This window comes from Haemorhous mexicanus, chromosome 36 (assembly GCF_027477595.1).
Source record: "Haemorhous mexicanus isolate bHaeMex1 chromosome 36, bHaeMex1.pri, whole genome shotgun sequence".
Lineage (NCBI taxonomy): Eukaryota > Metazoa > Chordata > Aves > Passeriformes > Fringillidae > Haemorhous > Haemorhous mexicanus.
Genome location: NC_082376.1, coordinates 902,920 through 915,797, shown reverse-complemented (window position 1 = coordinate 915,797; position 12,878 = coordinate 902,920). Strand labels below are relative to the sequence as shown.

At 64.6% G+C, this 12,878-nt stretch overlaps 1 protein-coding gene across 1 annotated transcript in view; it reads right to left on the bottom strand.

Moving 5' to 3' along the window:
- RYR1 (ryanodine receptor 1) overlaps nucleotides 1-12,878 on the bottom strand; it is a 102,151-nt gene that overhangs the window by 23,015 nt on the left and 66,258 nt on the right. Inside the window, 15 exon segments of the mRNA XM_059872542.1 lie at nucleotides 860-952; nucleotides 1,040-1,127; nucleotides 1,594-1,834; nucleotides 3,809-4,123; nucleotides 4,768-4,898; nucleotides 5,693-5,774; nucleotides 6,272-6,510; nucleotides 6,916-6,976; nucleotides 7,251-7,300; nucleotides 7,985-8,106; nucleotides 8,522-8,589; nucleotides 8,813-8,928; nucleotides 9,956-10,079; nucleotides 10,745-10,820; nucleotides 11,903-11,980. Coding sequence (XP_059728525.1) covers nucleotides 860-952; nucleotides 1,040-1,127; nucleotides 1,594-1,834; nucleotides 3,809-4,123; nucleotides 4,768-4,898; nucleotides 5,693-5,774; nucleotides 6,272-6,510; nucleotides 6,916-6,976; nucleotides 7,251-7,300; nucleotides 7,985-8,106; nucleotides 8,522-8,589; nucleotides 8,813-8,928; nucleotides 9,956-10,079; nucleotides 10,745-10,820; nucleotides 11,903-11,980 — 1,884 coding nt within the window.

The window sequence follows — 12,878 nt, the reverse complement described above, 5'->3', positions numbered from 1 at the left end:
GCAGCACCCGCAGCCGAGGGGGAGAGAAGAGAGAGAGTTAGGGACACCGGGACACCGTTAGGGACATGGGGACAGTGATGGGGACACCGTTAGGGACATGGGGACAGCGATGGGGACAGTGCTGGGGACACTGTTAGGGACATGGGGACAGTGCTGGGGACATGGGGACAGCAATGGGGACACTGGGACACCGTTAGGGACATGGGGACAGTGATGGGGACACCGTTAGGGACATGGGGACAGCGATGGGGACACCGGGACACCATTAGGGACATGGGGACAGCGATGGGGACAGTGCTGGGGACACTGTTAGGGACATGGGGACAGTGCTGGGGACATGGGGACAGCAATGGGGACACTGGGACATCATTAGGGACATGGGGACAGCGATGGGGACACCGTTAAGGATATGGGGACAGTGCTGGGGACACTGGGACAGCATTGGGGACACTGTTAGGGACCCCGGGATGGGGATTTGGGGTGGGAACGGGGCTGGGGGCAGCAGGGTGGGGGCTTTGGGGGGGACAGGGGGGGCACCAGGGGGTTGGGTGGGGTGGAAACCCCTGGGGTTGGGGTTTGGGACACGGCAGGTGGGTTTGGGAGGAATTAGGGGTCCCAGGTGGGATTGGGGGTGAATTTGGGGTCAAAGATGAGTTTAGGGGGTGAATTTGGGGTCCAAGGTGGGATCTGGGGGTGAATTTGGGGTCCAAGGTGGGATTTGGGGTGAATCAGGGGTCTCAGGTGGGTTTGGGGTGGTTCCAGGGCTCCGGTGGGGGTTGGGTGGGATGGAACCGGGGGGTTCAGGTGGGCAGGGGGTCCTGGCGGGGGGAGGGGCAGTCTGGGGTGCCCCCCAGCCCACCTTGGCCATCTTGCTCTTGCTGTCGGCCGTCAGGAAGGACATGTTGTTGATCTCGTTCTGCACCACGAAGTTCTGCTCCTCACGCTTGAAGTTCTGGGGTGGGGGGACACGGAGAGGGGGTCAGGGACCCCCAAAAGGCCACCTGGGACCCCTCGGTGCCCCCCCAGGACCCCCACTCACGTGAGACTTGGACCAGTAGATGAAGACCTCGCCCACCATGCGGAACAGCTCCTCCGCGTCCTCGTTGGGCTCCGTCAGCCACTTGGCCCTGAGGGGACACCGGGGGGCACAGGGACGTCACCGGGGGGTCACCACGCCCATGGCCACCATCCTTGGGTCCCCATGGCCACCATTAATGGGTTCCTATGGCCACTGTGGTTGGCGTTCCAAGGCCACCATGTCCCCAAGCCCACCATGGTGGGCTCACCCCGACGCTGTCCCCAGCTCCCCTGGCACTGTCCCCAGCCCCCTGGCAGTGTCCCCAACCCCCCCTGGCACTGTCCCCAGCCCCCTGGCAGTGTCCTCAGCCCCCCGTGGCACTGTCCCCAGCCCTCTGGCAGTGTCCCCAGCCCCCTGGCCCTGTCCCCAGCCCCCTGGCAGTGTCCCCAGCCCCCTGGCCCTGTCCCCAGCCCCCTGGCAGTGTCCCCAGCCCCCCGTGGTCCTGTCCCCAGCTCCCTGGCAGTGTCCCCAGCCCCCTGGCCCTGTCCCCAGCCCCGTGTGCCCCCTGCCCTCACCGGCTGTTGTCCACGTAGCGGATGAGCAGCGGGTAGAGCGCGTAGAGGTCGCGGCAGAGCACCGAGAACTCGTCCCGGATCAGCAGCTCGGCGTCCTCAGCCTCGGCCTTGCCCTCGAGCCGCAGCTGCTCCTCCTCGGCCACCACCTTCCCCGCGCGCTTCCGCAGCCGCCCCAGCGTGGGGATGAAGTGCGAGCGCAGCAGCTCCGGCCGCGCCTTGCTCACGATGGGCTGGGCAAACACTGCAATGGGGCAGGGGTGGCCACCGTGAGCCCCAGGGCCACCAGAACAACCCCAGGGCCACCAACACACCCCTGGGACCACCAAAACACCCCTGGGACCACCAGAACACCCCTGAGACCACCAGAACACCCCTGGGACCACCAAAACACCCCTGGGACCACCAGAACACCCCTGAGACCACCCTGTGCCAGCTCCGGCCGCGCCTTGCTCACGATGGGCTGGGCAAACACTGCAATGGGCAACCGTGGCCACCGTGAGCCCCAGGGCCACCAGAACATCCCTGGGACCACCAGAACACCACTGGGACCACCAACACACCCCTGGGACCACCAGAACACCCCTGGGACCACCCTGTGCCAGCTCTGGCCGCGCCTTGCTCACGATGGGCTGGGCAAACACTGCAATGGGCAACCGTGGCCACTGTGAGCCCCTGGGACCACCAGAACAACCCCAGGGCCACCAACACACTGCTGGGACCACCAGAACACCCCTGGGACCACCCCTGGGGCAGCTCTGGCCACGCCTTGCTCACGATGGGCTGGGCAAACACTGCAATGGGCAACCGTGGCCACCGTGAGCCCCTGGGACCACCAGAACACCCCTGGGACCACCAGAACACCCCTGGGACCACCAAAACACCCCTGGGACCACCCCGGGCCAGCTCTGGCCGCGCCTTGCTCACGATGGGCTGGGCAAACACTGGGGGCAGGGGTGGCCACCGTGAGCCCCGGGGCCACCAGAACACCCCCAGGGACCACCAAAACACCCCTGGGACCACCAAAACACCCCTGGGACCACCAGAACACCCCTGGGACCACCCCGGGCCAGCTCCGGCCGCGCCTTGCTCACGATGGGCTGGGCAAACACTGCAATGGGCAACCGTGGCCACCGTGAGCCCCAGGGCCACCAGAACACCCCTGGGACCACCAACACACCCCTGGGACCACCAGAACACCCCCGTGCCAGCTCCGGCCGCGCCTTGCTCACGATGGGCTGGGCAAACACTGGGGGCAGGGGTGGCCACCCTGAGCCCCAGGGCCACCAGAACACCCCCAGGGACCACCAACACACTGCTGGGACCACCAGAACACCCCTGGGACCACCCCGGGCCAGCTCCGGCGGCGCCTTGCTCACGATGGGCTGGGCAAACACTGCAATGGGCAACCGTGGCCACCGTGAGCCCCAGGGCCACCAGAACAGCCCCAGGGACCACCAAAACACTGGGACCACCAACACACCCCTGGGACCACCAGAACACCCCTGGGACCACCCTGTGCCAGCTCTGGCCGCGCCTTGCTCACGATGGGCTGGGCAAACACTGCAATGGGCAACCGTGGCCACCGTGAGCCCCTGGGCCACCAAAACAACCCCAGGGCCACCAGAACACCCCTGGGACCACCAAAACACCCCTGGGACCACCAGAACACCCCTGGGACCACCAGGACACCCCTGGGACCACCAACACACCCCTGGGACCACCAGAACACCCCTGGGACCACTGAAACCCATCCAGGGCCACCAGAATGACCCACAGGACCCAGCCAGGGCTACCAGCACCATCCTGGGGCCACGAAAACGCACCAGAATGCCCTGCAGGACCCACCTGTGGCCACCAACACCATCCTGGGACCACTGACACCCGCCCAGGGCCACCAGAGTGCCCTGCAGGACCCAACACCATCCTGGGACCACTGACACCCACCCAGGGCCACCAGAGTGCCCTGCAGGACCTGCCCAGGGCCACCAACACCATCTTGGGACCACTGACACCCGTCCAGGGCCACCAGAGTGCCCTGCAGGACCTGCCCAGGGCCACCAGCACCATCCTGGGACCACTGACACCCGCCCAGGGCCACCAGAGTGCCCTGCAGGACCTGCCCAGGGCCACCAACACCATCCTGGGACCACTGACACCCGCCCAGGGCCACCAGAGTGCCCTGCCCAGGGCCAGCAGCCCCTCTGGGCACCCTCACCCGCCAGCCTCTTCATCCAGGAGGCCTCGTCGATGCCCAGGTTGTTGACCACGATGCGCAGGATGTGGCCCAGCAGCGCGTTGAGGTGCTGGCCGGTGACCTCGGTGGCCCAGGGGCCCTGGGGGGCGGCGTCGGGGCCGCGCTCCCACCAGCGGGGCAGGTAGTGGCACAGCATGGGCAGCGTCACCTCGATGACGTGTGGCATCTCCGTGTAGCGCGCCCCCGAGTCCGCCAGGCCACCGATGTCACCCATGAGGCGCTCCAGGTCCGGCAGGTCCGGGCACAGCTCCTCCACCCGCGAGGGGAGACCCAGCACTGGGGACAAGGGGACAGGGTTGGGGACACGGGGACAGGGCTGGGGACACCCCGAGGGGAGATGGGGACACAGGGACTGGGGCTGGAGACACGGGGACAGGGTTGGGGACATGGGGACAGGGATTGGGGACACCCTGAGGGGAGATGGAGACACAGGGACTGGGGCTGGAGACATGGGGACAGGGTTGGGGACATGGGGACAGGGTTGGGGACATGGGGACAGGAAATGGGGACACTCTGAGGGGAGATGGGGACACAGGGACAGGGTTGGGGACATGGGGACACTCCAAGAGGACACAGCTCCTCCACCCAGGAGGGGAGACCCAGCACTGGGGGGGACACGGGGACAAGGTTGGGGACACCCCAAGGTGAGATAGGGACACAGGGACAGGGGTTGGGGACACCCTGAGGGGAGGGGACACAGCTCCTCCACTCGTGAGGGGAGACCCAGCACTGGGGACACGGGGGGACAGGGTTGGGGACACCCAGAGGTGACACGGGGACACCCCTGGGTACACTCACGGAGGGATGTGGGGAGATGCAGGCGGCTGTGGGAGGACACGGGGGTGACACTGGGGTGACAGAGGTGACACAGAGGTGACACAGGTGACACAGGTGACACAGGTGACACAGGTGACACCCACGGGCGCGCTCGCGGGCGCTCTTGGTGCTGTACACGGAGCTGGGGTTCAGGTGGTTCAGCTGCGGCTCCAGGAAGGCCACGGGCATGGCGGCGGCCAGGCGGGCCAGGCACTCGCCCAGGGCCGGCCTCTGCCTGCAGGGACACCAGGGGACATTGGGGACATCAGGGGACATCCAGGGGTCACCCCAAGGATCCCCATGGACACCCCATGGACACCCCATGGCCATGGCCAGGCACTCGCCCAGGGCTGGTCACTGCCTGCGGGGACACCAGGGGACATTGGGGACATCAGGGGGACATCCAGGGGTCACCCCATGGCACCCCAAGGATCCCCATGGCCATGGCCAGGCACTCGCCCAGGGCCGGCCTCTGCCTGCAGGGACATGAGGGGACATTGGGGACATCAGGGGACATCCAGGGGTCACCCACGGACACCCCATGAACACCCCATGGACACCCCATGGCCATGGCCAGGCACTCGCCCAGGGCCGGCCTCTGCCTGCGGGGACATTGGGGACATCCAGGGGACATCCAGGGGACACCCACGGACACCCCCGACCCAGGGAGCCCCCAGACCCCTCACACATTTTGGGGGGGGTCTCCCAAAATGGTTTTGTGTTTGTGCCCCACCCAGTCCCCGGCTGTTTCTGGGGTTTTTGGGGTCCCCTTGAGGCTTTGGGGTCCCCCAGAGGTTTTGGGTCCTTCCTGAGGTTTTGGGGTCCCTGCTGGGGATTTTTGGGGTCCCCCCGCAGTTTTTGGGGTTCCCACCGAGGTTTTGGGGTCTGCCCGGGATTTTTGGGGTCCCCGGGGGTTTTTGGGGTCCCCACCGAGGTTTTGGGGTCCCCCGGGGGTTTTTGGGGTCCCTGCTGGGGATTTTTGGGGTCCCCCAGAGGTTTTGGGGTCCCCGGGGGTTTTGGGGTCCCCACCTGTCCACGAGGGGCCCGCGGGCGGTGCCCAGGCTGTAGATGCTGCACAGGATGCGGTAGCAGGACACCTGCACGTCGTCCACTGCGGGGACAGCGGCGTCACCAGCTGTCCCCGTGTCCCCAGCGTGTCCCCACCGCTGTGTCCCCCTGTCCCTGACCCTCCCAAATGCATCCCCTGTCCCCACCTCCCTTCAGTGTCCCCCCTCCCCCTGTCCCCACTGTGGCCTCCCCACCCACACCCCAACATGTCCCCAACACGTCCTTGTGTCCCCAAGCCCCGTCCCCAGACCCCAACGTGTCCCACTGTCCCCCCAACTGTCAACCTCAATGTGTCCCCCTGTCCCTGCGCTGTCCCCTGTGCTGTCCCCCTGTCCTCCTGCCCCACCCTGTCCCCCTGTCCCCACTGACCCACTGTCCCCCCTGTCCCTCTGTCCGTCCCCATTGTCCTCTGTCCCCCTGTCCCTGCTGTCCCCTTGTTCCCCCTGCTGTCCCCCTGTCCCCACTCTGTCCCCCTGTCCCTGCTGTCCCCTTGTTCCCCCTGCTGTCCCTTGTCCCCCCCTCTGTCCCCCTGTCACTCACGGATGACGTCATCCCCGAACTGGTGCTGTGCCAGGTGCTCGAAGAGGGCGGTGAGCACGGGCAGCAGTGCCACCGAGGTGTAGGTGACATTCTGGGCCACGCCCTTGGTGGGGGCGCGGGTCGGGGTCCCCCGGCCCAGGCGCAGCTGCTCCCCCAACTTCTCCATGTCCTCGGCCGCCGACTCGAAGAACGAGCGCAGCCCGGCCTTGACGATCTCGGGGCCCGACTTCATCACCGTCCTGGGGACATTGGGGACAGCAGGGACATTGGGGACAGCAGGGACATTGGGGACATCCAGGACATTGGGGACATTGGGGACAGCAGGGACACAGCCCGGCCTTGACGATCTCGGGGCCCGACTTCATCACCGTCCTGGGGACAGCGGGGACAGCAGGGACATCGGGGACAGCAGGGACATTGGGGACAGCAGGGACATTGGGGACATCCAGGACATTGGGGGTATCAGGGACACAGCCCGGCCTTGACGATCTCGGGGCCCGACTTCATCACCGTCCTGGGGACATTGGGGACAGCAGGGACATCGGGGACATCCAGGACATTGGGGACATTGGGGACACAGTGACACACACACACACACACACAGAGGGATGGACACACGGCCGCGGTGTCACCGCTGTCCCCACCTGGCGTCCAGGGACCGTGCCAGGATGAGCAGACAGTTCACCACGGCCGGGGCGTCCGTCCCTGGGGGGGGACAGGGACAGGGACATCAGCTGGGGGGACAGTGCCACCGCTGGCCCCCCAGTGTCACCCCCAGGGTGTCCCAGTGTCATCCCAGTGTCCCCCAATGTCACCTCAATGTCCCCAGTGTCCCCCTCAGTGCCCTCCCAGTGTCACCCCAATGTCCCCCCAGTGTTCCCAGTCCCCCCCAGTGCCCCCCCAATGCCCTCCCAGTGTCCCCAGTCCCCCCCAGTGTCCCCCCAATGCCCCCCCAGTCCCCCCCAGTGTCCCCAGTTACCGAACAGGGACACGCGGTGCCGGACGAGCGCGGCCAGTTTGCAGAAGAGGCTGGGGGGGGACACAAAGGGGGGTCAGGGGGGTCCCCAAACCCCCCCAGGAGGGACACAAGGGGGTCAGGGGGGTCCCCAAATCCCCCAGAAGGGACACAAGGGGGGTCCCCAAAACCCCAAATCCCTGGGGGGGGACACAAAGGGGTCAGGGGGGTCCCCAAAACCCCAAATCCCTGGGGGGGGGGGCTGGGGATCCCAGGAATTTGGGGGTTTTGGGGGTCCTGGGGGTGGGGTTTGGGGCTCAGGGGGATTTTGGGGTGGGATTTTGGGGGGATTTGGGGTGGGATTTTGGGGGGAGTTTGGGGTTGGGATTTGGGGCTTGGGGGGATTTTGGGGTGGGACTTTGGGGTGGGATTTTGGGGGAATTTGGGATGGGATTTTAGATTGGGATTTTGGACGGGGATTTTGGGGGGATTTTGGGGTTGGGATTTGGGGATCGGGGAGGTTTTGGGGTGGGATTTTGGGGGGATTTTGGGGTGGGACTTTGGGGTGGGATTTTGGGGGGGTTTTGGGGTGGGATTTTAGATTGGGATTTTGGACTGGGATTTTGGAGGGATTTTGGGGTTGGGATTTGGGGCTCAGGGAGGTTTTGGGGTGGGATTTTAGGGGAATTTTGGGGTTGGGATTTGGGCCTCGGGGGTGTTTTGGGGTGGGATTTTGGGGTGGGATTTTGGGGTCCCACCTGGTGATCATCTCCTTCTCCTTGTTGGAGGCGTGGCCGCCGCTGCCCAGCACCTGGGCCGGGGTGGACAGGAAGTAGAGGCAGTGGTTGTGGAAGTACTGGTTGATGAGGGGCAGCAGGATCTGGGGGGCACCAGGGGGGTCAGTGGGACCCCAGAGCCCCCAGGGAACCCCAAAAAACACACAGAGGGCCTGGGTACCCCACAGAGACCCCAAATACCCCACAGAGACCCCAAATAACCAACAGAGACCCCAAATAACCAACAGAGACTCCAAATACCCGAGAGAAACCCCAAATACCCCACAGAGACCCCAAGAACCCCACAGAGACCCCAAATACCCCACAGAGACCCCAAATACCCCACAGAGACCCCAAATAACCAACAGAGACCCCAAATAACCAACAGAGACCCCAAATACCCCACAGAGACCCCAAAACCACCCTCTCCCCCCCCATCCTCCCCCATTTTGAGGGTTTTTTCAGTGCCCCCTCCCCGATTTTGGGGTGCCCCCTCCCCGATTTTGGGGTCCCCCCGACCTTGGCGAAGAACTTGATCTCCTGCTCGTGGGGGGATTTCTCCACCCTCCCGCTGCTGACCACGGCCTCTGGGGGAAAACGGGGGTCAGGGGGGGTCCCGGGGGGTCCCCCAGGATTTTGAGGGTGCCCCAGCATTTTGGGGTCTCACCCAGGTGTGCAATGAACTCCTGGGCGATGTCCATCCTAGTGATGGGGGGACTCCCAGGGATTTGGGGGACTCCCAGGGGTTTGGGGGGGTTCTGAAGGTGCCCCCCGGGGTTTTGGGGGTGCCCCCGGGGTCTGGGGTCTCACCCAGGTGTGCGATGAACTCCTGGGCGATGTCCATCCAGCGCAGCAGCTGCTGCAGGAAGCCGAAGGCGAAGCGTTTCTCGATGGACGACGTGTCCAGCTCCATGTCCTTCAGCCCCCTGCCGGGGAGGGGGACCCCAAAACTCAGCACCCCCTCCCCCAATCCCCCCCCCGAGCCCCCCAAACTCCTCCCAAATCCCTGGGACCCCCCTGCACTCCCTGTGCCATCACCAGCCCCGAGTGCTGCAGATCTTGGGGTCACCCTCAGATTTCAGGGGGGTTTGGGGGGGATTTGGGGGGGATTTGGGGGGATTTTGGGGGATTTTGGAGTCCCCCCAATACCTGGATCCCTCCTGGACCCCTGGCATCCCTCCACTCCCTGATCCCCTCTGAATTTGGGGTCTGCCCAGAGATTTTGGGGGGGTTTGAAGGGATTTTGGGGGGATTTTGGGGGATTTCGGGGGAATTTTGTGGGGATTTTGGGGGGATTTTGGGGGGATGTTGGAGCCCCCCCAATACCTGGACCCCTGGCATCCCCCCACTCCCTGATCCCCCCTGAATTTGGGATCTGCCCAGGGATTTTGGGGGGGGTTTGAAGGGATTTTGGGGGGATTTTGGGGGAATTTTGTGGGGATTTTAGGGGGATTTGGGGGGATTTGGAGGGGATTTTGGGGGGATTTTGGAGTCCCCCCAATACCTGGACCCCTGGCATCCCCCCACTCCCTGATCCCCTCTGAATTTGGGGTTTGCCCAGGGATTTTGGGGGAATTTTGGGGGGATTTTGGGGGGATTTTAGAGGGATTTTGGAGTCCAATACCTGGATCTCTGGCACCCCCCCCCCACTCCCTGATCCCCTCTGAATTTGGGGTCTGCCCAGGGATTTTGGGGGGGTTTGAAGGGATTTTGGGGGGATTTTGGAGTCCCCCACCACCTGGATCCTCAGGGACCCCCGATCCCCCCTGAATCTGGGCTCTCCCTGGGGATTTTGGTGGCTTCAGACCCTCCCAGGACCCCCAATCCCCTCCCAAGTCCCTGCTCTCCCCCCGTCCCCGATTCCCCCCCACACTCCAGGCTCCCACCGGCATTCCAGCTGCTCCTGGAGGGTATTTTGGGGTGCCCCGGGGGGGTTTCGGGGTGGCCCCTCACCGGGTCACGGCGTATCCGTGCAGCTGCAGGAACTTGAGCAGCTCCTGCGCCTTCTCGCGGTCCCGCGCCTTCTCCTTGGCCGTCAGCGTGTCGTAGGGCACCAGCAGCGGGTGGGAGCCCCCCCCTGCCCCCAACGCAGCCGTGGGACCCCCAATCCACTGCTTGGGACCCCCAATCCACTGCTTGGGACCCCCAATTGCACCCTGGACCCCCAAATTGCACCCTGGACCCCCCCTGTACCCCAAAGCAGCCGTGGGACCCCCAAATCCACTGCTTGGGACCCCCAAATCCACTGCTTGGGACCCCCAAATTGCACCCTGGACCCCCCAAACCCACTCCTTGGAGCCCCCCCTGAGCCCCAAAGCAGCCGTGGGACCCCCAAATCCACTCCTTGGGACCCCCAAATTGCACCCTGGACCCCCCAAATCCACTCCTTGGGACCCCCAAATCCACTCCTTGGGACCCCCAAATTGCACCCTGGACCCCCTCTGTGCCCCAAAACAGCCGTGGGACCCCCAATCCACTGCTTGGGACCCCCAAACTGCACCCTGGACCCCCCAGTTTGGGGCTTTGGGGGTCTCACCCTCGGCCTCCAGCTCCCCTGGGTGTGAGGTGTCCCAGGGCTGCCCCCAATTTGGGGCTGGGGTCTCACCCTGGGGTTGGGGGTATCCCAGGGGGTTCCCCCCCAATTTGGGGAGGGGTCTCACCCTTGGCCTCCAGCTCCCCTGGGGTTGGGGGTGTCCCAGGGGTGTCCCAGGGGGTTCCCCCCAATTTGGGGAGGGGTCTCACCCTTGGCCTCCAGCTCCAGCTTCTTCTTGCGGCCCCAGGTGTTGTGGTAGTTCTCAGCCAACTGCTCCGCCATGGCCTGGGGGGGTTGGGGGGATTTGGGGTGGTTTTAGGGGGGATTGGGGGGGATTTGTGGGGGTTTTAGGGAGATTTGGGGTGGTTTTAGGGGGATTTGGGGGGGATTTGTGGGGGGGTTGGGAGGATTTAGGGGAAATTTGGGGTGGTTTTAGGGGGATTTGGGGGGGTTTTAGGGAGATTTGGGCTGTTTTGGGAGGGGTTGAGAGGATTTGGGGTGTTTTTAGGGGGGATTTGGGGGGTCTCAGGGGGATTTGGGGTGGTTTTAGGGGGGATTTGGGGTGGTTTGGGAGGATTTAGGGGAAATTTGGGGTGGTTTTAGGGGGATTTGGGGTGGTTTTAGGGGGGGTTTGGGGTGGTTTTGGGGGGAGTGGGAGGATTTAGGGGAAATTTGGGGTGGTTTTAGGGGGATTTGGGGGGATTTAGGGGGGATTTGGGAGGATTTAGAGGGGATTTGGGAGGTCTTAGGGGGGTTTGGGGTAGTTTGGGGGGTGGGAGGATTTAGGGGGGATTTGGGGAGGTTTTAGGGGGATTTAGGGGGGATTTGGGGAGGTTTTAGGGGGATTTTGGGGGGATTTGGGGTGGTTTTAGGGGGATTTAGGGGGGATTTGGGGGGATTTAGGAGCATTTAGGGGGGATTTGGGGGGTCTCAGGGGGATTTGGGGTGGTTTTAGGGGGGATTTGGGGGGATTTAGGGGGGATTTGGGGTGGTTTTAGGGGGATTTGGGGTGGTCTTGAGGTGCCACCCTCGTGGGGGGTCCCCAAGGGACATGGGGGGACACTGGGGACACACAAGGGGGATGTGGGAGGGACATGGTGGGGACGTTCGGGGGTCTCAGGAGGACAGGAGGGGCATGAAGGGACATTGGGGGGACACTGGGGGACACTGGGGGGGTACTGGGGGTGACACTGGGGGGGTACTGGGGACATTGGGGTGACACTGGGGGACACTGGGGGACATTTGGGGGACACTGGGGGACACTGGGGTGATACTGGGGGACACTGGGGACATTGGGGTGGCACTGGGGGACACTGGGGGACACTGGGGGACACTGGGGGGGTACTGGGGGACACAGGGACCCTCACCTGCAGCTCCCTGGACAGGGTGACCCCACTCAGGTCCACGGGCTGGGGGCTGTACCCGTGGGAGGGGTCGTAGGTGGCCTGGGGGGGGTGACATGGGAGGGGGTCAGGGGTACCCCAATATTTTGGGGGCTCCCTTCCCCACCCCATTGACCCCACCCCCCCTCAGCTCCCCCCAGGTGATTTTGGGGTGCTCCACACCCCTGACCCCCCCCTCACCTCCACCCAGGTGATTTTGGGGTGCTCCACACCCCTGACCCCCCTCACCTCCCCCCAGGTGATTTTGGGGTCCCCCCATGTGACTTTGGGGTCCCCCCCAGGTGTTTTTGGGGTCCCCCCCAGGTGTTTTTGGGGTCCCCCCCAGGTGACTCTGGGGTCCCACCCCAGGTGTTTTTGGGGTCCCCCCCAGGTGTTTTTGGGGTCCCCCGAGGTGTTTTTGGGTCCCACCCAGGTGACTTTGGGGTCCCCCCCAGGTGTTTTTGGGATCCCCCCCCAGGTGACTCTGGGGTCCCCCCCCAGGTGTTTTTGGGGTCCCCCCATGTGACTTTGGGGTCCCCCCAGGTGTTTTTGGGGTCCCACCCCAGGCGACTCTGGGGTCCCCCCCCCAGGTGTTTTTGGGGTCCCACCCCAGGTGTTTTTGGGGTCCCCCCCAGGTGTTTTTGGGGTCCCCCCCAGGTGTTTTTGGTGTCCCCCCAGGTGTTTTTGGGGTCCCCCCAGGTGTTTTTGGGGTCCCCCCCAGGTGTTTTTGGTGTCCCCCCAGGTGACTCTGGGGTCCCCCCCAGGTGTTTTTGGGGTCCCCCCCAGGTGACTTTGGGGTCCCCCCCATGTGACTTTGGGGTCCCCCCCAGGTGTTTTTGGGGTCCCCCCCCAGGTGTTTTTGGGGTCCCCCCAGGTGTTTTTGGGGTCCCCCCCAGGTGACTCTGGGGTCCCCCCAAGGTGATTTTGGGGTCCCCCCCAGGTGTTTTAGGGGTCCCCCCCA